The sequence below is a fragment of the Carcharhinus amblyrhynchos genome, chromosome 15, assembly GCF_965287045.1.
Source record: "Carcharhinus amblyrhynchos chromosome 15, sCarAmb.v2.hapA, whole genome shotgun sequence".
NCBI lineage: Eukaryota > Metazoa > Chordata > Chondrichthyes > Carcharhiniformes > Carcharhinidae > Carcharhinus > Carcharhinus amblyrhynchos.
The window spans coordinates 11,425,854-11,448,507 of NC_137338.1; the positions used below are offsets into that span (position 1 = coordinate 11,425,854).

At 47.6% G+C, this 22,654-nt stretch overlaps 1 protein-coding gene across 1 annotated transcript in view; it reads right to left on the reverse strand.

Moving 5' to 3' along the window:
- Window positions 1-22,149, reverse strand: part of LOC145353510 (uncharacterized) — a 97,800-nt gene extending 75,651 nt beyond the window's left edge. The window contains exons 1-2 of the mRNA XM_080204319.1: window positions 22,053-22,149; window positions 5,883-6,008 (exon numbers count right to left, since the gene is read on the reverse strand). Of these exons, the coding sequence (XP_080060445.1) occupies window positions 5,883-6,008; window positions 22,053-22,149 (223 nt within the window). The remainder of the gene's footprint in view (window positions 1-5,882; window positions 6,009-22,052) is intronic.
- Between the last annotated feature and the right edge of the window lie 505 nt (window positions 22,150-22,654).

The window sequence follows — 22,654 nt, forward strand, 5'->3', positions numbered from 1 at the left end:
TGTTGTAGTGTCTGGTGCGGTGTTTAGTGTTGTAGTTTCTGGTGTGGAGGTTAGTGTTGTCGTGTCTGGTGCGGTGTTTAGTGTTGTAGTTTCTGGTGTGGAGGTTAGTGTTGTAGTGTCTGGTGCGGTGTTTAGTGTAGTAGTTTCTGGTGTGGAGGTTAGTGTTGTAGTGTCTGGTGCGGTGTTTAGTGTTGTAGTGTCTGGTGCGGTGTTTAGTGTTGTAGTTTCTCCTGTGGAGGTTAGTGTAGTAGTTTCTGGTGTGGAGGTTAGTGTTGTAGTGTCTGGTGCGGTGTTTAGTGTTGTAGTTTCTGGTGCGGTGTTTAGTGTTGTAGTGTCTGGTGCGGTGTTTAGTGTTGTAGTGTCTGGTGCGGTGTTTAGTGTTGTAGTTTCTCCTGTGGAGGTTAGTGTTGTAGTTTCTGGTGTGGAGGTTAGTGTTGTAGTGTCTGGTGCGGTGTTTAGTGTTGTAGTTTCTGGTGTGGAGGTTAGTGTTGTAGTTTCTGGTGTGGAGGTTAGTGTTGTAGTGTCTGGTGCGGTGTTTAGTGTTGTACTTTCTGGTGTGGAGGTTAGTGTTGTAGTGTCTGGTGCGGTGTTTAGTGTTGTAGTGTCTGGTGCGGTGTTTAGTGTTGTAGTTTCTGGTGTGGTGGTTAGTGTTGTAGTTTCTGGTGTGGAGGTTAGTGTTGTAGTTTCTGGTGTGGAGGTTAGTGTTGTAGTTTCTGGTGTGGAGGTTAGTGTTGTAGTTTCTGGTGTGGAGGTTAGTGTTGTAGTGTCTGGTGCGGTGTTTAGTGTTGTACTTTCTGGTGTGGAGGTTAGTGTTGTAGTGTCTGGTGCGGTGTTTAGTGTTGTACTTTCTGGTGTGGAGGTTAGTGTTGTAGTTTCTGGTGCGGTGTTTAGTGTAGTAGTTTCTGGTGTGGAGGTTAGTGTTGTAGTGTCTGGTGCGGTGTTTAGTGTTGTAGTTTCTGGTGTGGAGGTTAGTGTTGTAGTGTCTGGTGCGGTGTTTAGTGTTGTAGTTTCTGGTGTGGAGGTTAGTGTTGTAGTTTCTGGTGTGGAGGTTAGTGTTGTCGTTTCTGGTGTGGAGGTTAGTGTTGTAGTGTCTGGTGTGGAGGTTAGTGTTGTAGTTTCTGGTGTGGAGGTTAGTGTTGTAGTGTCTGGTGCGGTGTTTAGTGTTGTAGTTTCTGGTGTGGAGGTTAGTGTTGTAGTTTCTGGTGTGGAGGTTAGTGTTGTCGTTTCTGGTGTGGAGGTTAGTGTTGTAGTGTCTGGTGTGGAGGTTAGTGTTGTAGTTTCTGGTGTGGAGGTTAGTGTTGTAGTGTCTGGTGCGGTGTTTAGTGTTGTACTTTCTGGTGTGGAGGTTAGTGTTGTAGTGTCTGGTGCGGTGTTTAGTGTTGTAGTTTCTGGTGTGGAGGTTAGTGTTGTAGTTTCTGGTGTGGAGGTTAGTGTTGTAGTTTCTGGTGTGGAGGTTAGTGTTGTAGTTTCTGGTGTGGAGGTTAGTGTTGTAGTTTCTGGTGTGGAGGTTAGTGTTGTTTTTTCTGGTGTGGAGGTTAGTGTTGTCGTTTCTGGTGTGGAGGTTAGTGTTGTTTTTTCTGGTGTGGAGGTTAGTGTTGTCGTTTCTGGTGTGATGTTTAGTGTCGTAGTTTGTGTTGTGTTTTGCGGAATGGTTGTTAACATTACAGTTTCTACTTCGGTAGTTGGTGCTGTTTTTTCTGGTGTTGTGATGTGTGTACTTTCCAGTGTACTGTTTGCGGATTTCATTTCTCCTCTTGCAGTTTCTGGTGTGGTTGTATTATTAGTGACTTCTGCTGGGCTAGTTACTGATGTGTTTATGTTGATTGGTGTCACAGTTGTCCTTGATGTCACTGCTGTTGTGGAACTTCCATTTGAGCTGACCAGATCTGTCATGAACATAAAAGTTGATATCTTGTAAATTTCCACCTGAATGGATTTAACCCATATTATTTTGCTTTATCATTTGTTGTGGCTGTTTTGCCACACCACGTAGAGTCATAGAGATTTGCAGCATGGAAACAGGCCCTTCGGCCCAACTTGTCCATGCTGCCCCTTTTTTTAAACCCCTAAGCTAATCCCAATTGCCTGCATTTGGTCCCTATCCCTCTGTATCCATCTTACCTATGTAACTGTCATCATGCTTTTTAAAAAACAAAATTGTATCCGCCTCTAGTACAACCTCTGGCAACTTGTTCCAGACACTCACCGCCCTCTGTGTGAAATAATTGCCCCTCTGGGCACTTCTGTATCTCTGCCCTCTCACCTTAAATCTACGCCCTCTAGTTTTAGACTCCCCTACCTTTTGGAAAAGATATTGATTCTCTAACTGATCTGTGCACCACATTATTTTACTGACCTCTATAAGATCACCCCTCAGCCTTCTACACTCCAGAGAAAAAAGTCCCAGTCTATCCAGCCTCTCCTTACAACTCAATCCATCAAGTCCCGGTAGCATTCTAGTAAATCTTTTCTGCACTCTTTCTAATTTAATAATATCCTTTCTATAATAGGGTGACCAGAACTGTACACAGTGTGGCCTGGCAAATAGTGGCAAACTTTGCTGTACGTTTCACCATGAATATTGTCTCCTCTTTGCTGCTTTATCGGGAAGAGTGCTGAGTTTGGGCTGTCTCTTTCCCACTTGCAAAATGTTGGGGAAGCTAATGAATTCATTTCCTCAGCTTTCTCTCACACATTTCCAGATAGTGTGGTTTGAAGCTTGCCTTCTTCCCCAGTGCATCTATTTGAGAAAGGCTGCGTGATAAGTAAGCCCTTGAACCGAGACATATATATTCCATGTCGAGCAGCGAGGTTCGAGAAATCTCATTCCTCTACCAGAGATTGGGGTTAAATTTTATCACTGAAACCTAAGCTATTCCAGGTGGTCCAACCTTATCCTAATCCCAACTCAATTTCCTGAACTGCTGTCAATAATGGACTGGGTTCTTGGTAGCGACTCTGGGTGGTAACAGGTTGGCACATAGAATCATAGGAAAAAAGAGTAGAAGGAGGCCATTCAGCCCTTGGAACAGGCTCCACCATTCAATATGTGCCTGGCTGATCATCCAACTCAATATCCTGATCCCACTCCCACCCCCCATATCACTTTAACACCTCCAAGGGTTGTATCTATCTCTTTCCTGAGAACATACAGGGCGGGATTTCACAGCCTCACTCATCCCAAAATCCCCACCCGAGGTCAACGGACTTTCCCATTGTCCACCCCTCACCCGTTCCAATTCCTGGTGGGATGGTACAATTCCGGCCACAATGTTTTAGCCTCAACTGCTTTCCATGGGAGAGAATTCTGCAGGCTCAGTGGTAGCTTGTGGGAATCACGGGGTTTACTGTGAAAATTGGTTGGTGGTTTAACATCAGAAACGGAGACCACGGGGCCCGGTTTTCATTCTAAGTGCTGAATCTGGACGTGACGCAGGTCCGACTTAGAAATCTGCTTTCAGGCGCCCCCATACACACACAGCCCGAAAAAAATCGCGGGTCCCATTCGCGCTGTGGACAGGGCTTCACGCGGCCAAAACGATCGGAGCTCTGAACCACGCGTGCGCAGTTAGAAAAAAAAATTTGAAAGCGCGTCCGTGTCAGATCACTCCCGGACAGCAGAAGGTGGAGTGAAAAGCAGGAGCGATGGCCCCTACTGAAATCACTTATCCACCTCCCCCACTACCCCACACATCACTGTCCCCCTTATCTAACCTCCATCTATCCACACATCACTGTCCCCCTTATCTACCCCCCATCTACCCACACACATCACTGTCCCCCTTATCTACCCCCCATCTATCCACACACATCACTGTCCCCCTTATCTACCCCCCATCTATCCACACACATCACTGTCCCCCTTATCTACCCCCCATCTATCCACACACATCACTGTCCCCCTTATCTACCCCCCATCTATCCACACACATCACTATCCCCCTTATCTACCCCCCATCTATCCACACATCACTGTCCCCCTTATCTACCCCCCATCTACCCACACACATCACTGTCCCCCTTATCTACCCCCCATCTATCCACACACATCACTGTCCCCCTTATCTACCCCCCATCTATCCACACATCACTGTCCCCCTTATCTACCCCCCATCTACCCACACACATCACTGTCCCCCTTATCTACCCCCCATCTACCCACACACATCACTGTCCCCCTAATGAACCCCCCATCTATCCACACACATCACTGACCCCCTTATCCACCCCCACACTACCCACACACATCATTGCCTCACTTATCCAAAACTCCACTACCCACACACATCGCTGTCCCCCTTGTCCACCGCCCCCCCACTACCCACATACATGACAGTCCCTCTTATCCACCCTCCACCACTCTGCAGAGTGGAGCGGGCCTCCCTGCCCCCCACCCCCCAACCAGACATCCACCTGCAGTTCCCCCACCCCCACCCCCACCACCACCAGTGAGCAATCGGGCCTCCTTCCTCCCCACCCCACACAACGATCTGGCCTCACTCACTAACCCCCCCCCTCCCCCCAGAGGAATATCTGACCCGCCCCCCCACCACCAACAGACAATGATCAGCCTCCCCCCCCGCCTCCCCAACTCCCCGACAACGATCGGTCCTCCCCACCCAACAACGATCGGCCATCTCCACCACCCCCCCCGACCCCGCCAGAGATACATCTGACCCGCCTCCTTCTCCTCCTCCCTCCCACAACCAGACCATGATCTGGCCTCACTCCCCTCCTCCTCCCCTCCCCCTCCAACCAGAGAATGATCTGACCCACCTCCCTCCTCCAGCTAGAGAATGATCTGACCCACCTCCCTCCTCCCCCCTCCTCCAGCTAGAGAATGATCTGACCCACCTCCCTCCTCCCCCAACCAGAGAATGATCTGACCCACCTCCCTCCTCCCCACCACCCCCTCCAGCTAGAGAATGATCTGACCCACCTCCCCCCTCCTCCAACCAGAGAATGATCTGACCCACCTCCCCCCTCCTCCAACCAGAGAATGATCTGACCCACCTCCCTCCTCCCCCAACCAGAGAATGATCTGACCCACCTCCCTCCTCCCCCACCTCCTCCAACCAAAGAATGATCTGACCCACCTCCCTCCTCCCCCCGGCTCCAACCAGAGAATGATCTGACCCACCTCCCTCCTCCCCCACCTCCTCCAACCAGTGAATGATCTGACCCACCTCCCTCCTCCCCCCTCCTCCAACCAGAGAATGATCTGACCCACCTCCCTCCTCCCCCACCTCCTCCAACCAAAGAATGATCTGACCCACCTCCCTCCTCCCCCCAGCTCCAACCAGAGAATGATCTGACCCACCTCCCTCCTCCCCCACCTCCTCCAACCAGAGAATGATCTGACCCACCTCCCTCCTCCCCCCTCCTCCAACCAGAGAATGATCTGACCCACCTCCCTCCTCCCCCCTCCTCCAACCAGAGAATGATCTGACCCACCTCCCTCCTCCCCCCTCCTCCAACCAGAGAATGATCTGACCCACCTCCCTCCTCCCTCCCCCCTCCAACCAGAGAATGATTTGACCCACCTCCCTCCCCCCTCCAACCAGAGAATGATCTGACCCACCTCCCTCCTCCCTCCCCCCTCCAACCAGAGAATGATCTGACCCACCTCCCTCCTCCCCCCCTCCTCCAACCAGAGAACGATCTGACCCACCTCCCTCCTCCCCCCCTCCTCCAACCAGAGAATGATCTGACCCACCTCCCTCCTCCCCCCCTCCTCCAACCAGAGAATGATCTGACCCACCTCCCTCCTCCCCCCCTCCTCCAACCAGAGAATGATCTGACCCACCTCCCTCCTCCCCCCCTCCTCCAACCAGAGAATGATCTGACCCACCTCCCTCCTCCTCCTCCCCCTCACCCCTCACCACCACCGATCTGAGCCAGGGGGCCGTTGGAAGCTCGGAACGCGCTCGTCAGCAGCTGGAGCGCCCGATTCAGACTTTTATTTAACAGGTCCGTTACGGCACGATTCTGGACCGGCGAACGCGGTCCTAGAGGGGGATAATGCTGTTAAAGTTGGGTGGGTAGTTCATTAAATGCACGCAAATGCGTTTAAACCGCCGTGGCGCCCGTTCTGGGCACGCAGTGGATCGCCGTCGTTCCCGGGTTTCGGTAAATCTGCGCGGACACGGGTGCGGATCGCGCTGACGGCCTCACACCCGACTTTACCTCGTTTTCTCGCCAGTGGTAAAAATCGGGCCCCCGAGTGTTTCAGATCCCACTTCTGGACCCGTTCTCAGGCGCCTCTGCCTGAAAAACTATCAGCAATTCCAAATCGCGCTGCCCAAGCCCGCGGGCGAGGCAGAACACACACAAAACCCTGCAGCTCCAACCAGTGCCACCAACCGCGCGGGAAAAAATAGAGAAGATAGGTTACGGCTCCCCTGCCACATCGTTCCCATGCTGGACGATGCCTCCCCCTGGCCCTCACGGGCATTGCCCCACCCCCACAACATTACTGACCCCCTTTTTCTCCCCACCCCCCCTTCCCCCCTCACTGATCTCGGGCAGAGTGGCAGCGGATCCCCCCTTCCCCCTCACTGATCACAGGCAGAGTGGCAGCGGATCCCCCCTCTCCCCCCTCACTGATCTCGGGCAGAGTGGCAGCGGATCCCCCCTTCCCCCTCACTGATCACAGGCAGAGTGGCAGCAGATCTCCCCCCTTCCCCCCTCACTGATCTCGGGCAGAGTGGCAGCGGAGAGTTGTCAGACACTTGGCACTTACCTCCTCACCAACTGGAGTGCCCGAATCGGACGTTAGTGGAACGTGCCTGTTTCACGCCAATTCTGGATGGGCGAACGTGGTGGCAAAGGGGGGGGGGAAGTGGGGGTAGGGTTGGGCAGGCAACCCATTAAAGTCAATTTAAATACATGCGAACACATTTAAATGGCCGTCGCGCTCGTTTCGAGCATGGTCCGATCACTGCCATTTCCGGAGCGGACGCACGCGCGGATCGCACAACTCACCTCTTCCCAACTCTACCAAGTTATCGCGCCCAAAAACGGGCACAACTTGATGGTAAAATCGGGCCCAGGGATGTCAAGGGAGAGGGTCAGAGATGAACCTGCTGAAGGCAAGAGAAGATTGGAAATTGGAAGCAAAGTTAATTAAATTTTCCATTTCTGGACGAGAGCAGGAAACAGCAGTGACCCAGTCATCATTGGATGGAGGGCAATGGGAAGGAAGGACGTTCCAAATAAAAGCTGATAAGCAGCAGGAACCCAGAGAACACCTTTCACTTGGAGCAAGCGAGTGGAGATGAAGGGAAAGATGTTCAGTGTGAGAGAAAGGAGGTTGATTGAGTGAGGCTTCACTCAAGGAAGAAGAGGCATGGTCTCTGCCAACGCCTCGGTTCAGCTCTGACTGAAAGCCTCATCTTAAACCTGACTATCTTGGTGCACTCATGGACAATCCCCTCACACACTGCTCTCCATAAATCTGAGATCATTCGAAGCCCTGTTCCCCAAGTCCTAGCTCACACTAAATGCCATTCAGTTAATGTTTATTTATTAGTCACCAGTAAGGCTTATATTAACACTACAGTGAAGTTACTGTGAAATTCCCCTAGTCAGAGTCATACATTCATAGAGGGTGACAGCATGGAAACAGGCCCTTCGGCCCGACTTGCCCATGCCGCCCTTTTTTTAAAACCCCTAAGCTGGTCCCAATTGCCCGCATTTGGCCCATATCCCTCTATACCCATCTTGCCCATGTAACACTTTTTAAAAGACAAAATTGTACCCACCTCTACTACTGCCTCTGGCAGCTTGTTCCAGACACTCATCATCCTCTGTGTGAAAAAATTGCCCCTCTGGACACTTTTATACCTTTCCCCTCTCACTTAAATTTATGCCCTCTAGTTTTGAGTCCCCTACCTTTGGGAAAAGATATTGACTATCTCGCCGATCTCTGCCTCTCATTAGTCGCCACACTTTGACATCTATTCGGGTCAAGACACCTAACCAGCACATCTTTCAGAATGTGGCAAGAAACCAGAGCACCCGGAGGAAACCCACGCAGACAATGAGTAGACAGTGACCAAACCAGGAACTGAACCCGGGTCCCTGGCGCTGTGAGGCAGCAGCAGCTAACCACTGTGCTATTATGCCATCCAAATATCCCTATGCTCCCTAATCCACTTTGTTTAACGATTTGAAAATTCTTATCCTCATTTTCAAATCCTTCCATTCCCCATCCCTCCCTACCTCAGAGCCTCCTCCAGCCCAACAGCACTCAGAGATATCTGCACCCTTCGACCTTTCCTGATTTTAATCCATGTACCGTTGGCTGTCATTCAGCTCCCCAGGGTCTAAGCTCTGGAATCCTTTTCCTAAAACTCTTCGCCTCTTTACCATTGTTCACTCCTTTAAAACACTTTTTAAAACCTACCTCTCTAACCTGATCAGCTGCTCTCCTATCTCCGCCCCCCCCCATACCATTCAGTGTTAACATTTGCTTGCTAATTGGGTGGCATGGTGGCACAGTGGTTAGCACTGCTGCCTCACAGCGCCAGGGAGCCAGGTTCGATTCCCGGCTTGGGTCACTGTGTCTGCGGAGTCTACACATTCTCCCCGTGTCTGTGTGGGTTTCCTCCCACAGTCCAAAGGATTTTTAAGAAGTTTATTTATTAGTCACAAGTAAGGCTGACATCAACACCACAAGGAAGTTGCTGTGAAATTCCCCTAATCGCCACAGTCCGGCGCCTGTTTGGGTTAATGTACCTAGTAAGCAGGCTCACAACACCAAGTTAAAGTCCAACACCACATCTGGCATTTACTACCAAATAAACCTGTTGGACTTTAACCTGGTGTTGTGAGACTTCTTACGGTGTTTACCCCAGTCCAGCGCCGGCATCTCCACATCATTAATGCACCTAACCAGCACATCTCTTAGAGTGTGGGAGGAAACCGGAGCACCCAGAGGAAACCCACGCAGACACAGGGAGAACACGCAAACTCCACATTGACAGTGGCCCAAGCCATGAATCGAACCTGGGTCCCCGGTGCTGTGAAGCAGCAGTGCTAACCACCGTGCCACCCCAGTGTGTGGATTAGGTGGACTGGCCATTCTATATTGCCCCTTAGTGACAGGGGGACGGGCTAGGGTAGATGCGTGGGACTATGGAGTTAAGACCTGGGTGGGACTGTGGTCAGCGCAGACTCGATGGGCCGAATGGCCTCCTTCTGCACTGTAGGGATTCTATGAATTGTTATGTGTTTAAAATGGTTGTGTGTCTGCTGGTAAAACATCACGTGGCCTGTCGTGACGTAAGCAGAGGAATTTGCAGGATTTTGAGGCTCTTCCATCTTCAGTCTGGAAGAAGCAACATCTCCTTAAAACCACACCGCATGTTCCACTTAAACCCACAGGTGTGGCACCTCCTTAACTTTTCTCTCCACTTCTCAAATCATAGAACCCGACAGTGCAGAAAGAGGCCCTTCAGCCCATCGAGTCTGCACCGACCACAGGCCCTACCCCCACATCCCTACATATTATTACCTGCTAATCCCTCTGGCCTACACATCTTAGGACACTAAGGGGCAATTTTAGCGAGGCCAATCAACCTCACCCACACATCTTTGGACTGTGGGAGGAAACCGGAGCACCCGGAGGAAACCCACGCAGGCACGAGGAGAATGTGCAAACTCCGCACAGACAGTGACCCGAGCCGGGAATCGAACGCAGGTCCCTGGAGCTGTGAAGCAGCAATGCTGACCACTGTGCTACCGTGCTGCCCATCCTTAATGTAATTCCCTGTCGATACGCAACAATAATTCTTCAGTGAAAAATGCCTTTTTGCGTTAACAGTTCTTAATAAATGCAAGACCTTGGGTGGGATTATCCAGCCGCGCTCGCCCCAAGATCGGAAAATCCCACCTGAGGTCAACGGGACACTTGCATGGTCCGTGTCCCGAACCCGCGATGATTCCCGTGGGCGAGAGGGATGGGAAAATTCTGCCTATTGTTGTTGTTGAAATTATTCTGCAACCATGTTTTCATTCTTGAGTTTGCGAAACACTGAAAATCCACAGAAATGGCAGAGTTGTAAATAACAGGAAGAAGAGAGAAACAGCTGAAAACCTCCACTATTGTCAGTTAAGATTCAGGACTTTCCTCAAGAGGGAAAGAAATAGTGACCTGCGTTAGTGCTCTGCAATCTTGCACTGCCATCTGGTGGAGAAAAAAAAACCACCCTGCCCCATCTTCAGCTGGGCGCGTTCAAATTCTAATGCAGCGTTTAAAACCAAAATCTCCTAATTCAGAGTAACTAATAATACCAGCGACGGTATCCTGACATTAAAAACTTGGACTGATATCTAAAGGTGAGGATTAACCGGTGCCTTCCAAGGCATGATAAATTATAAAGGAGGAAAAATATGCCAACATGAAGAGATGGCCAAGTGCTGCTTAATGAGATACGTCTCCGTCTCAGCATCAGTCATGTTCAACACAGGTTTAGCTCTCTTTACCTCCTCCCCCGCTTTCCGAACAATCACACCAGCAGCACAAAAGGAGACCATTTAGCCCATCGAACACACGCTGGCTCTCTGCAGAGCAATCCAGTTGTTCCTAATCCCCTATTCCATCCTATTCCATTGGGGTGCCATGGTGGCACAGTGGTTAGCACTGCTGCCTCACAGTGCCGGGGACCCGGATTCGATTCCCAACTTGGTGTCACTGCCTGTGTGAAGTTTGCACGTTCTCCCCATGTCTGCACGGGTTTCCTCCGGATGCTCCGGTTTCCTCCCATATTCTAAAGATGTGCGGGTTAGGTGGATTGGCCATGCTAAACAGTCCCTTAGTGTCGGGGGGTTAGCTAGGCTAAAAGCATGGGGGGGGTTATAGGGATAGGACTTGGGTGGGATTGTGGTGGATGCAGACTCAATGGGCCAAATGGCCTCCTTCCGCAATGTAGAGTTCTATAAAAAACGTGGGCGTGTCAGGTGGAAAGAGGTCACGTTTCGTGCTGTCAGTCTTCTCTCACAAATCTGCCCTCTGCCAGCTGGCACACCCAGCCACCCTGTGGTTTTTCCAATTAAGAATAAATTTAGCAACAGTCCCCCTTAGAAGCCTTCAGTTTTAATCTATTATCCATGGATTTTCTTGGGCTTGGGTTGCAGGGGGTCAGTAATGGCAGAAGCCCATCCTTCACGTGAGTCGAGTCAGGAGAACGTATTAGAGTCGCGATGGAGTTGCATTAATGACTGGGGCCAAACTCCCTGCACTGTCAATGAAACTGCTCCAGCAGAATATTCCCCCATGAGTCACCATGTCGGACGGGCACATTCCTTCATAATGATTGCTTTAAAGGTTACAGCAATTATCGAGCGTGCATTGTTTCAGAAAAGGTTTGTTTGCCAGTGGACACATTTTATTCTTTTGCAACTCATTGAGAAACGAAATTACCAACGGCCACTGACTGAATAAATGTCACTGAACGAATTTTAACTAATGCTTCTGAAACATCTTTCCAGTGATTAGGACATCTGGTAGTATTTTAAAGAGAGCCTGACAGAAAGTCATTAGCGGCAGTGACCAAAGTCCAAATGGTAGCTTTAGAAAGACACGGGAGCAGAGGTAGGCCATTCGGCCCATTGAACCTGCTGAACACAGGGAGAAAGATGGTCACTTTGGGAAACTAGATTCCAGAATGTAAGGATGCAGTGACTGAGCAGAGTGAGAGCAGCGCATTGTACCATGGACAACCAATCTCCCAGCAACTGCAAATCATGAAAGGGCCATTTGCAAACTCCTCCCAATATTCGCTCATAAATTTGGAAGCAGAATTCCAATCGTTGAATGATTAACTTTATTTAATGCCACCATGATGGTGAATGTCACAGGGTAAAGTCTATGTTGGAACATAGAGCGCGCCAAACTGAACAAGCTACTTAGCAATTTGTTTTAATGACCCCTCAGGGGACCAAGAAATTCTAGAACATTCATTATTCTTCCCAAGGTTTCAAGACAGCATAGTGTGACGTATTGTGGCCAAGCAGGTCTAGGTTTTGATATTGATAGGGATTACAAAATTCACCTCATACAAATTCCTTTTAGACCAGGCTGATGGAATAGTTAAATAAGAACATAAGAACATAAGAAATAGGAGCAGGCATTGGATATTGAACAATCAACTGTGTACAATGTTTGGATTATAAACATAGGACATGCTTGCTGTGAGCTGCACTCAGTAAATCTCTCTCAATCATAGTCATCCAGGTAACCATTCTGGTTTTACAACTTCGTGAAAGTTACTCTTCATTTGACTAAAAACCTCTCGAATATGTAAGTTCTTACACGCCCCGAGGTGTTCAAAGCACCCCTTCTCTCAGAGAATGCTTTCACTACATCTCAGTTCATTGGCTCCTGCCTCGAATGTGCTTTGTTTTACTCTGCCCTTAAGATGCTACGGTTGACGATGGTGCTGCTTCTGCTCTTATCTCTCATCAGAAGCGGAGTCTCCCCAGCAGCACAGCTTACCAGGATGTTGCCTGGTATGGAGGGCATTAGCTATGAGGAGAGATTGAATAGACTGGGATTGTTCTCCCTGGAAAGGCAGAGGCTGATAGAAGTTTATGACATTATGAGGGGGCATAGATATAAAGAACAAAGAATAACACAGCACAGGAAACAGGCCCCTCGGCCCTACAAGTCCACGCCGCCCGTTTCAACACTCAAGTGAGTGCCTCATTCCAATCCTTCTTCTACCTACGACTTTTGTCTACGCCTCTTGGACTCCACAATAAAGGGCTGCAAATTTAGAGAATTACATGTGCGGGGGGTCTAATTTAGGGACAACTTGTTAACACCAAATTTGGAAGTCTTTTCCCTGGGCAGAAATGACAATCCCAAGGGGGCACAGGTTCAAGGTAAAGCAGTGGTGGGGAGGGGGTAGGTTCTGTGGAGATGTGTGGAGGATTTTTTTTACACAGAGGATAGTGGGGGCCTGGAATGCACTGCCAAGTGAGGCACATAAATTAGCAACATATAAAACTTACCTGGAAGGACACATGAACGGGCAGGGAATAGAGGGATATCTTTATTCACCACGATGAAGGCTGGCAGCAGGCAAATGTCGCTGAAGGTGAGTGAAGAGCTGGACAGGTGAATGCCCTCCAAAGAGTTGGGAATCACCTTTCCAGGAGTGAGAGAGTGCGATTGAGAGAAGCAGCGTCTCTCACCTGGCCATGGCTGCAGCTCTTCAACGAAACTGGTCAAAGCTTTTCCAGTTTGATCGCTTCGCTGAAGATATTCTTCTCACTGTGCACTCAGCTCGGTGACCCCAACGAGCTGATGACAGGTGAGACAATAGGTGGCCAGGCCGGGGAACCCAGAATCTAGATTTAATGAAGCAGTTGACTGATCTTTAAATCGCTTTGCTTAGTTATCCATGAAATTCAAGGCAGAACACCATTCGCCTCAGAAGGTTTTTGTTTCTTCATTTGACAGGACGTGGGCATCAATGGCTAGGCCAGGATTTATTGTGCGTCCCTAGTTGCCCTTCAGCAGGTAAAACATGTAAGAGGGTTCGGATGAGGTGCCACTTTGTTTTGGGGGAGGTGGAGAATTATTGGGGGTCATACTACCCATTAGGCCACTCACGGATTGTTGGTGTTGACAGCTGGAGTCATGGAGTTCAGAAGCATTCTTATCTTTGTCCTGTATATAGTTGTTACCTCAAATAAAGCAGGTTAAACCTCTTGGTACTGAGATGTCTCCTCAAGAACTACTCCACAGCCAGGCAGCAGGGAACACAGATCTTTATTCAGTCTACTCACCCCACACTCCAAATATTGACTGCCCAGTCAGGGCGGTTCCTGATGAGCTCACCCCACACCCTAGGTCACATGCCCCTTTCCCTTAAAGGGGCTACACCCCAACATTTGGTTTGATTTATTATTGTCACATGTATTGGAATACAGTGAGAAGTATTGTTTCTTGCGTGCTGTACAGACAGAACATACCGTTCATAGAGAAAGAAATGAGACGGTGCAGAATGAAGTCATTGTTAGGGTGCAGAGAAAGATTAACTCAATACAAGGTAGGTTCATTCAGAAGTCTGATGGCAGCAGGGAAGAAGCTGTTCTTGAGTTGGTTGGTACATGACCTGAGGCTTTTGTATCTTTGTTCCGACAGAAGAAGGTGGAAGAGAGGATGTCTGGGGTGAGTGCGATCCTTAATTATGCATACATACAAACCCTTTATTAGTTTATCTGCCAAGTTAGTCTTTACCTTTCAGTTATTAAGTGTAGGGGCCCTGACTTGTGGTCAATTTCATGGGTTTTAACATCCCACACATTAACAAACTCACTGTCCCTTACCTGGGAAAAATCTCCCCTTCAGTACAATACTGAGGCAATCCTGAATTTATCAGAGAAACACTCTCTCATCATTGTTGCATTGCTATATGTGGCACCTTGCTGTGTACAAGTTGGTTGTTACATTTCCTGCATTGCAATAATGCCTACACAAACAAAAAAGTTGATTATAAAATGTTTCGTGATGCCCTGAGATCATGAAAGTTTTTTTATAAATTCAAGACTTTCCTTTTGTCTGTATCTTCCTGCTATTTTTTTTCCAATCTTCCTCCAAAGTTTTCCCTAACCTACTATCATCATTAAACTTCAAAACTATTCCACTTCTACCTTTTCCCAAATCCCCTTAGAATACTGATGTGCCCCAGGACCATTTGCAATTCTGATCTCTCCTATTCACAATTGAAATATTGATTAGAATCGTAGATTTGCTAATGTGCAGCAAGCAGCTATTTGGCCCACCCAAATAAAGCAGGTTAAATCTCTTGGTACTGAGATGTCTCCTCAAGAACTACTCCACAGCCGAACTTCAGGGAACACATTTTTATTCAGTCTACTCACCCCACACTCCAAATATTGACTGCCCACTCAGGGCGGTTCCTGATGAGCTCACCCCATACCCTAGGTCACATGACCCATTCCCTTAAAGGGGCTACACCCCAACATTTGATTTGATTTATTATTGTCACATGTATTGGAAAACAGTGAAAAGTATTGTTTCTTGCACGCTTGTTTCTTGCACCCACCACAATCCCACCCAGGCCCTATCTCCGTCATCCCATGTATTGCTAGTCCCCCTGAGTCTAAAAGCCAATTCAACATGGCCAATCAACCTAACCAGCGTGCAAGAAACAATACTTTTCACTGTGTGTTAATATATGTGACACTAATAAATCAAATCAAAAAAATTCTTTTAATACACTCAATTAGATTATCCCCCTGTCTTTTATATACAAGGGAATACATGTCACGTTGATGCAACCTGTCCTCATGATTTAATCCTCTACACCTTTGTATCATTCTATGATATAGCATTGCTGTACTTTAATTGGAGGAAGTCAAGGCTCAGTCAGGGCAATGTTGAATGGGCATGTGGAGATGATGGGTTCAATGGGAGTAGCAAAGGAAGGAGCTGAGTGAGCTGGACTGTGGGAGGCAACCAGAGCATCTGGAGAAAACCCACACCAACATGGGGAGAACATGCAGACTCCACACAGACAGTGACCCAAGGCCAGAATTGAACCCAGGTCCCTTGCATTGCGAGGCAGTCGTGCTAACCACTGTGCCACCCACTTGTCCATTGTCATTTAGAAGTGTGGGGTTAGAATCCATACACATGTCAATGTCACTCAGCTCCTTCCTGGATTAACAGTCTAGCAATAATACCACTAGACCATCTCCTGGACTTGACAATCAACCCATAAATCATCCATGAACCATCCCATAATTTTTTTATCTGATGAAGATACAGTACATCCTCAAAGGGAATGTCTCCAGTGCTTGTCTATAATTAGTTACTGTTTGTAATGCTTGTGATATTCTGTGACATTTCCTTTGTCGCAAAAGGTGACACATCCACCAATTAGTGGGATGTTCCATTCAATTAGCATTTTGGCACTACTCCACGCTATGTGTGACTGTAAGAACCCAGTAAAGGCATTGACATAATACTTTTACCCCAACATGGGTGATGAGACAATGAACATTGTCAGAATATCTACCGTTAATAGTCACCACAGTGAGGTCAATCTTGCCCCATCTGTCATTTACACGTAGACACTTGGCAGTAAAATACCTGCATAGTGTTTGAGGGAATTGGCAGCATGTAACTTGTGCTGGGGCCTCAACTATTTACTGTACTTGCTAATAACTTAGCTGATGGATAAAGAGAGAGACATTGCCAAATTTGATAATTGGAATTGAGATCAGAGCAAGTGGAAACATAACATTACAAAGAGATATTGAAAGGTTAAATGAATGGTCGAAGCTAAAGCAAATGGATTGCAAAGTAGGTAAATGAGAGGTGGTACACTTTGGGCCTCAGAAAAGGTAGAACTTTCTGAATGGTATATAAAGTTCGAAGCAGTGGAGGTTCAAAGAGATTTTGTGGGTCCAGTTTCATGGATCATTTAAAATGTTAGAAACAGGTGAAGAAATTAATCCGAAAGATCTAATGCCACAGTCCAAGGATGTGCAGGTTGATTAGATTGATTTGCTGTGCTAAATAGCCCCTTGGTGTCAGGGAGATTAACAGGGTAAACATATGGGGTTACGAGGATGGGACCATGTTGGGATTGTAGTCAGTGCAGGCACAAAGGGCCGAACGGCCTCCTTCTGTGCTGCAGGGATACGATTCTATTCTATTCAATGAATGCTGGCCTTTATATCTCGAGGAATAGAATACAAGTTGGGTGAAAGTCATGCTGCAATTATATAAAGCACTGCGAGCAGTTCTGGGCACAAGGACATACCGGCCTTGGAACAAGTGCAGAATATGTTTACCAGAATAAAACCTGGACTCCAAGAGTTAAAATGTGAGGAGTGATTTCATAATCTGGGGTTGTAATTAATAGAATTTAGAAAGTGCTCAGTTGATTGAAGTTTAAGGATAATCAGTCGGATTGGAGTTCAGGACCAGCAGGTTTTAGTCTAAACAATTAGAACCAGATTTTTCAGGAGTTAAATCAGGAAACATTTCTGCATGCTTTGGTATTGGGGGTTGGAACTCTTTTCCATCCATGACAATTGATTCTAGGCCAATTCTTAATTTTAAACTTGAAATTGAGAGATTTTTGTTAGCCGAAAAGATAAAGGGATTTGGAGCAAAGGCAGGCCAAATCATAGAATTATAGAATCCCTACAATGCTGAAGAGGCCATTTGGCCGATTGAGTCTGCACTGACTTTCTGACAGAGTATCTTACCCAGGCCCTCTCCCCCACCCAATGGTAAACCCATACATTTATTATGGCTAATCCATTCTCATCTACACATCTTTGGACACTAAGGGCCTGATTTTACCACTGCGTTGTGGTGGGTGCGTAAACGTGGTAAAATCGGGCGTGAGACCATTAACATGATCTGCGCCCCCGTTCACGTGGATGCCCACTTAACCAAAGCCCAAGAATGGCCGTGATCCGATTCACTCCCAAAACAGGCGCAATGGCGATTTAACTGCATTTGCGTGTACTTAAATTGAACTAATGAACTGCCCGCCCAACTTTATCAGCATTTACCACTGCGTTCACGCGTCCAGATTTGGCACGAAACGGACACGCTTGGGAAAGGTCTGTTTCGGGCACTCCAGCTTCTGAAGGGGTAAGTTCAGAGCTTCCATGGTTCTCTGACTCAGATCGGTGGTGGGGGTGGTGTGGGGTTGGGGGGGCGTGGTGGTGTGATGGTGGTGGAGGCAGGCCAGATCATTCTCTGGTGTGGGGATAGGAGGAGGCAGGTCAGATGTATCTCTAGTGGTGGGGAGTGGAGGGGGCGGGGGAGGAAGGAAGGAGGCCTTATGACTCTCCAATGTTGGCAGTGAGGGAGGGTGGGGGTCGGGGAGGAGGGGGAGGTGGTGGAAGCCAGATCATTGTCTGGGGGGGGGGGGGGGGGGGGGGGGAAGGGGGTGGTGGTGGGGTGGGGGAGGCAGGCCAGGTCATTTTCTGGTGTGGGGAGGGTGGGTCAGATGTATCTCAGGTGGGGAGGGAGAGAGGCCAAGATCACTCTCTGCTGCAGGAGGGGTGGCGGAGGGAAGCCAGACTGTTGCCTGTTAGGGGTAAGGGGAGGTTGCTGGGGAGTACAGCTGCCACTCGATCAGTGGGGTGGAAGGGGGTAGAGGTTCCTGATTGGTCTGGGTAGTGGATGGGTGGGTGGATAAAGGGGACAGTTATGTTATGAGAGTGGGTCGATATCTTTGGGGGCCATCGCCCCCAGGCCATTTTATCCCCTATTTGCGGGCCAGGGGCAGTGTGACAGGGGCGTGCTTTTCAAATTCTTTTCTTACTGCGCACGTGCAGTTCAGAGCTCCGATCATTTCGGGTGTGATAAGGGCGCCTGAGAACAGGTTTCCAAGTCGGATCTGAATTGCGCCATTCTAAGTGATTCAGCACTTAGAATGAAAATGGTAAAATCGGGCCCTAAGGGGCAATTTAGCATGGCCAAGCCACCTAACCCGCACATCTTCGGACTGTATATGGAGTTAGGTTGTAAATCAGTCATTATTGAACAGTACAGAACGAGCACGAGAGGCCCTCTTCTTGTGCTCCTATGGGATTTCACCTCCATTCTAAGACTTAGGTACTCAAACTAGAGTGACATTCGATTGCAATACTTTAAAAATAATTGGTTGCAAGATGTTTCAAGATGCCCTGAGGTTGGATAAGGCACAAAAAAAACAAGATGCAGCAAATCCATCATTTGGATGGACTCCATCGGATACACGGACATATCAAACCTGATACAACATGGCCAATTTCAAGTGGAACAATGGACATTTTAAAGACAGTATTATTTTAAAAAGTTACATTCAAGCAAGATGGCTGCAAGCCAGACATCAGAATATACAACACCACCAGACCATCCAAGGAGTGAACAAAGAGGGCCATGAGTCATGGTGAAGCTAGCTGACAAGATTATGCAGAGGGGTGTCGATAGACCTGTTCAACTACAGGAGAGACAATAGAAATGTTATCGAGTTTTACCCCAGCTGTATAGAATAGTGTCTCCACTAATGGGAAAACATTTAGCAGATCCAGGAAACCACCTTGAGATACTTAGCAGCCCATCAGATACCTCCTAAAACAGTTTGGGCTCTTTGTCATTGAAACTGTTCAAATCAGTTTCATCCCGTAAGCACTTTACACCCCATTGTTCTGAAACTGACCGATGGAAGGAGTCAGCCAGTTTAATTAAGGAACTGTCTTTTACAATAATGTCAAACTCTGGCCAAGCGGACACACAAGGAGGAGAGGTGGTTGACCTTTCAGCAGGTAACTCGGAAAGGAGTTCTGTGAAGTTCAGTGCAGGAGAGTTATAAAGTCAGGAAGGAGTGAGTCCAGGTGTCCAGGCAGCCAACTACTTAGTGGCAGAGGAAAGAACAAGGGAAGATTCGGCAGCAAGGAAAGACATCAACTATTTTCTCAGCACCACTTGGGGTCCAGATCCATAGGACTCCTAAGTCGGCCTCTCAGGTGGAGGATGTGGTCAAGAAGGCATATGGTGTACTGGCCTTCATTAATCGAGGGATTGAGTTTAGGAGTCGGGAGGTAATGCTGCAACTTTATAAGGCCCTTGTCAGATCCCACTTGGAGTACTGTGCGCAGTTCTGGTCGCCTCACTATAGGAAGGATGTGGAAGCTATTGAGAGGGTGCAGAGGAGATTTACAAGGATGTTGCCTGGATTGGGAGGCATGCCTTATGAAGATAGGTTGAGGGAGCTGGGGCTCTTCTCCCTGGAGAGACGAAGGTTGAGAGGCGACCTGATAGAGGGTTATAAAATGTTGAGAGGAATAGATAGGGTGGATTCTCGGAGGCTATTTCCCAGGGCTGAAATGGTCGCTACGAGAGGACACAGGTTTAAGGTGCTGGGAAACAAGTACAGAGGAGATGTTAGGGGTAAGTTTTTCACTCAGAGGGTGGTGAGTGAGTGGAATTGGCTACCATCGGTGGTGGTAGAGGCAAACTCGCTGGGGTCTTTTAAAAGACTTCTGGATGAGCATATGGGATCTAATGGGATTGGGAGTTACAGATAGTTCTATGGCTTGGTAGGTATAGATGTGATCGGCGCAACTTGTGGGCTGAAGGGCCTGTTTGTGCTGTAGTGTTCTATGTTCTATGATCACCAACAAGGACCTTTTGCTTTTAAAATGATCTGAGGAGTGGTGAATATACTCTCTCAGCCTTCAGAAAACCTTCAATTAGGTAAAGGTTGAGGAGGCATCTAGGATTCTTCTCGCTTTTGTGTAAATTGTATAGTGCTAAGAGCTTACATTGTGCAGTTAGTTTTCGTTCCATAGCATAGTATTGTAACATCTGTGTTTTATTGACTGAGTTTAGTTTGAGTTATTCTTGAATAAATTATTTTTAAATTAACTTTGACTAGTCTCTCTCCCTCATCATCCATCTTGGTGAGTCACTAAAAAGCCAGAACATAATTCCGGAGTATAGAATCGTAAAGGGGCAGAGCATTTCGAAACTGCTCAGTCAAGCAGTTCCACTGGTCAGGAAGAAGCAGTGGTCTCTGTCTCTCAGTCTAGCACTTCTGGGTTGTATTTTACTACCTACAAGAAAGAGAGACACACAGTCATAGGGGGCAGCCAGGGCAACTCGTGTGGCATAAGGGTGAGCTCACTGGTCAGGAATGAACAGTGAGTCTTTCCCCCTTCTTGAGAAGCTGTCCTGGTGTGACACTTGCAGGCTGCGGGTTGAACACCGGCAGGAGAGAGAGACACCCAAAGTTATCAGTGGCATCCAAGACAGTTTAGAACGGAGTTGAGGAGGAACTTCTTCACTCAAAGGGTGGTGAATCTCTGGAATTCTCTGCCCGTTGAAGTGTTGGAGGCTATCTCACTAAATATACTTAAGTCACGAGTAGATAGGTTTTTGGTAGGCAAGGGGATTAAGGGTTAAGGGGAGAAAGCGGGAAAGTGGAACTGAGCCACTTCAGATCAGCCATGGTCTTATTGAATGGCGGGGCAGGCTTGAGGGGCTAGATGGCCTACTCCTGCTCCTATTTCTTATGTTCTTATGTTCTTAGTCTGTGTGGAGAGTAAAAGGACCTTTTAGGTTATCCACCTCATCCCTAGCCTAAGGGTACTGTTACTTTGAATATATGGGAGAAAATATAGTGCTGTTAGAAGACTGATTGAATTTACTACTGACGAAATACGTCATGAACTATAAGCAAAATTTTTGACAATCATTTCATAGCACAATAACTTGATCCTCTTTCAAATCTGTGCCTCAGCAGCTGTTGTGTGGTGACAGTAAGGTTCAGCTGGTAGCTCCCTTTGTCCTGAATTCAAAGATTGTTGGCCTAAACTCCATTCCAAGAATTGGGTACTTAGGCGAGGCCAACATTCTACTGAGATACTTCAAAAACAAATGGTTGGAAAATGTCTTGAGATGTCCTGAGGATGTGATGGGGCACAATTTAACTGTGATTTCTTTTTATTTAGTGCTTCACAAACACTTGTGTTACATTAGAAACATGAGGAATTTTAGATAACTACTTCCATTTCTTATTAGCAAGAGAGAAAATTTCTCAGCCCTTTCTAAGCTGCACCTGCTTATCAAACAAAATATAATGTGGGGATGTCAGCATTAGACTGGGGTGGGCACAGTAAGAAGTCTCACAACACCAGGTTAAAGCCCAACAGGTTTATTTGGAATCATGAGCTTTCAGAGCCCTGCTGTTCCCCAGGTGAGGCTGACATTCTGAAAGCTCGTGAAAACAAAATACCTTAGGCAAAAACTTTTCTTCATAGACCTTCATCTTTCAGTTATTTCTTATTTATATATCAATGACCTGCCACACACATGGCAAACCATTGACAAACTATTAAAAAACTGTCCATGTCAGATTGTACACTTCAGAAAGGATCTCTGAAGGGAATGTTTCACTATTGATCAGTATACTCTTGGAAATGATTTGAAAACGCGACCTTTACTGTCAGATTAATGAACCTTTATCTTACTCCATCCTATGAACTGCTCTAAAACTCCTCACCGCTAATGGTGGGTTTATCAATCCCATTGGCACCATTGAGAGGACGAGGAAGGTTTGTCACCCTAATCGCCTCTGTCTGGTGACGGTCATCTGGCATGGTGAAGCCAGAGGGAGAGCTATCTCTTGGCTGCTGTCACACACTACCCCACAGCCAGCTGAAGAGAAACAGTGTCAGCGGGGTGAGAACAGAACATTCACCCAACGTCCCACACACGAGAGGCTGGTGACTCAGGAAAAGGAAAATGGACAAAATACAGAGCATTTTATACATGAGAAACAACGAACCAAAGCAGAATTTGAAATGTATCTTATAATATTCTCACCCCGACACAACACTAAACAATAAAATTACCTAATCATTAATAATTAATCAGGCAAAACACTCGAGCATCAATATGATAAGCTGAGCCAAGTATATTTCCGCAGTCAAAGCGTCTTCCTTCCCACTAAAAGAATAATCCCGAGTTTAATATATTGAAGGTTTATGGCTTTTGAAATAAAACAAACAACAGAAAACTTACAGAAAAGTGCAGCTACTAAAATGAAGCAGGGAAACAGGCTGGGTTCCATAATGAGACAGGCAGAACCTATCATAGACTTGG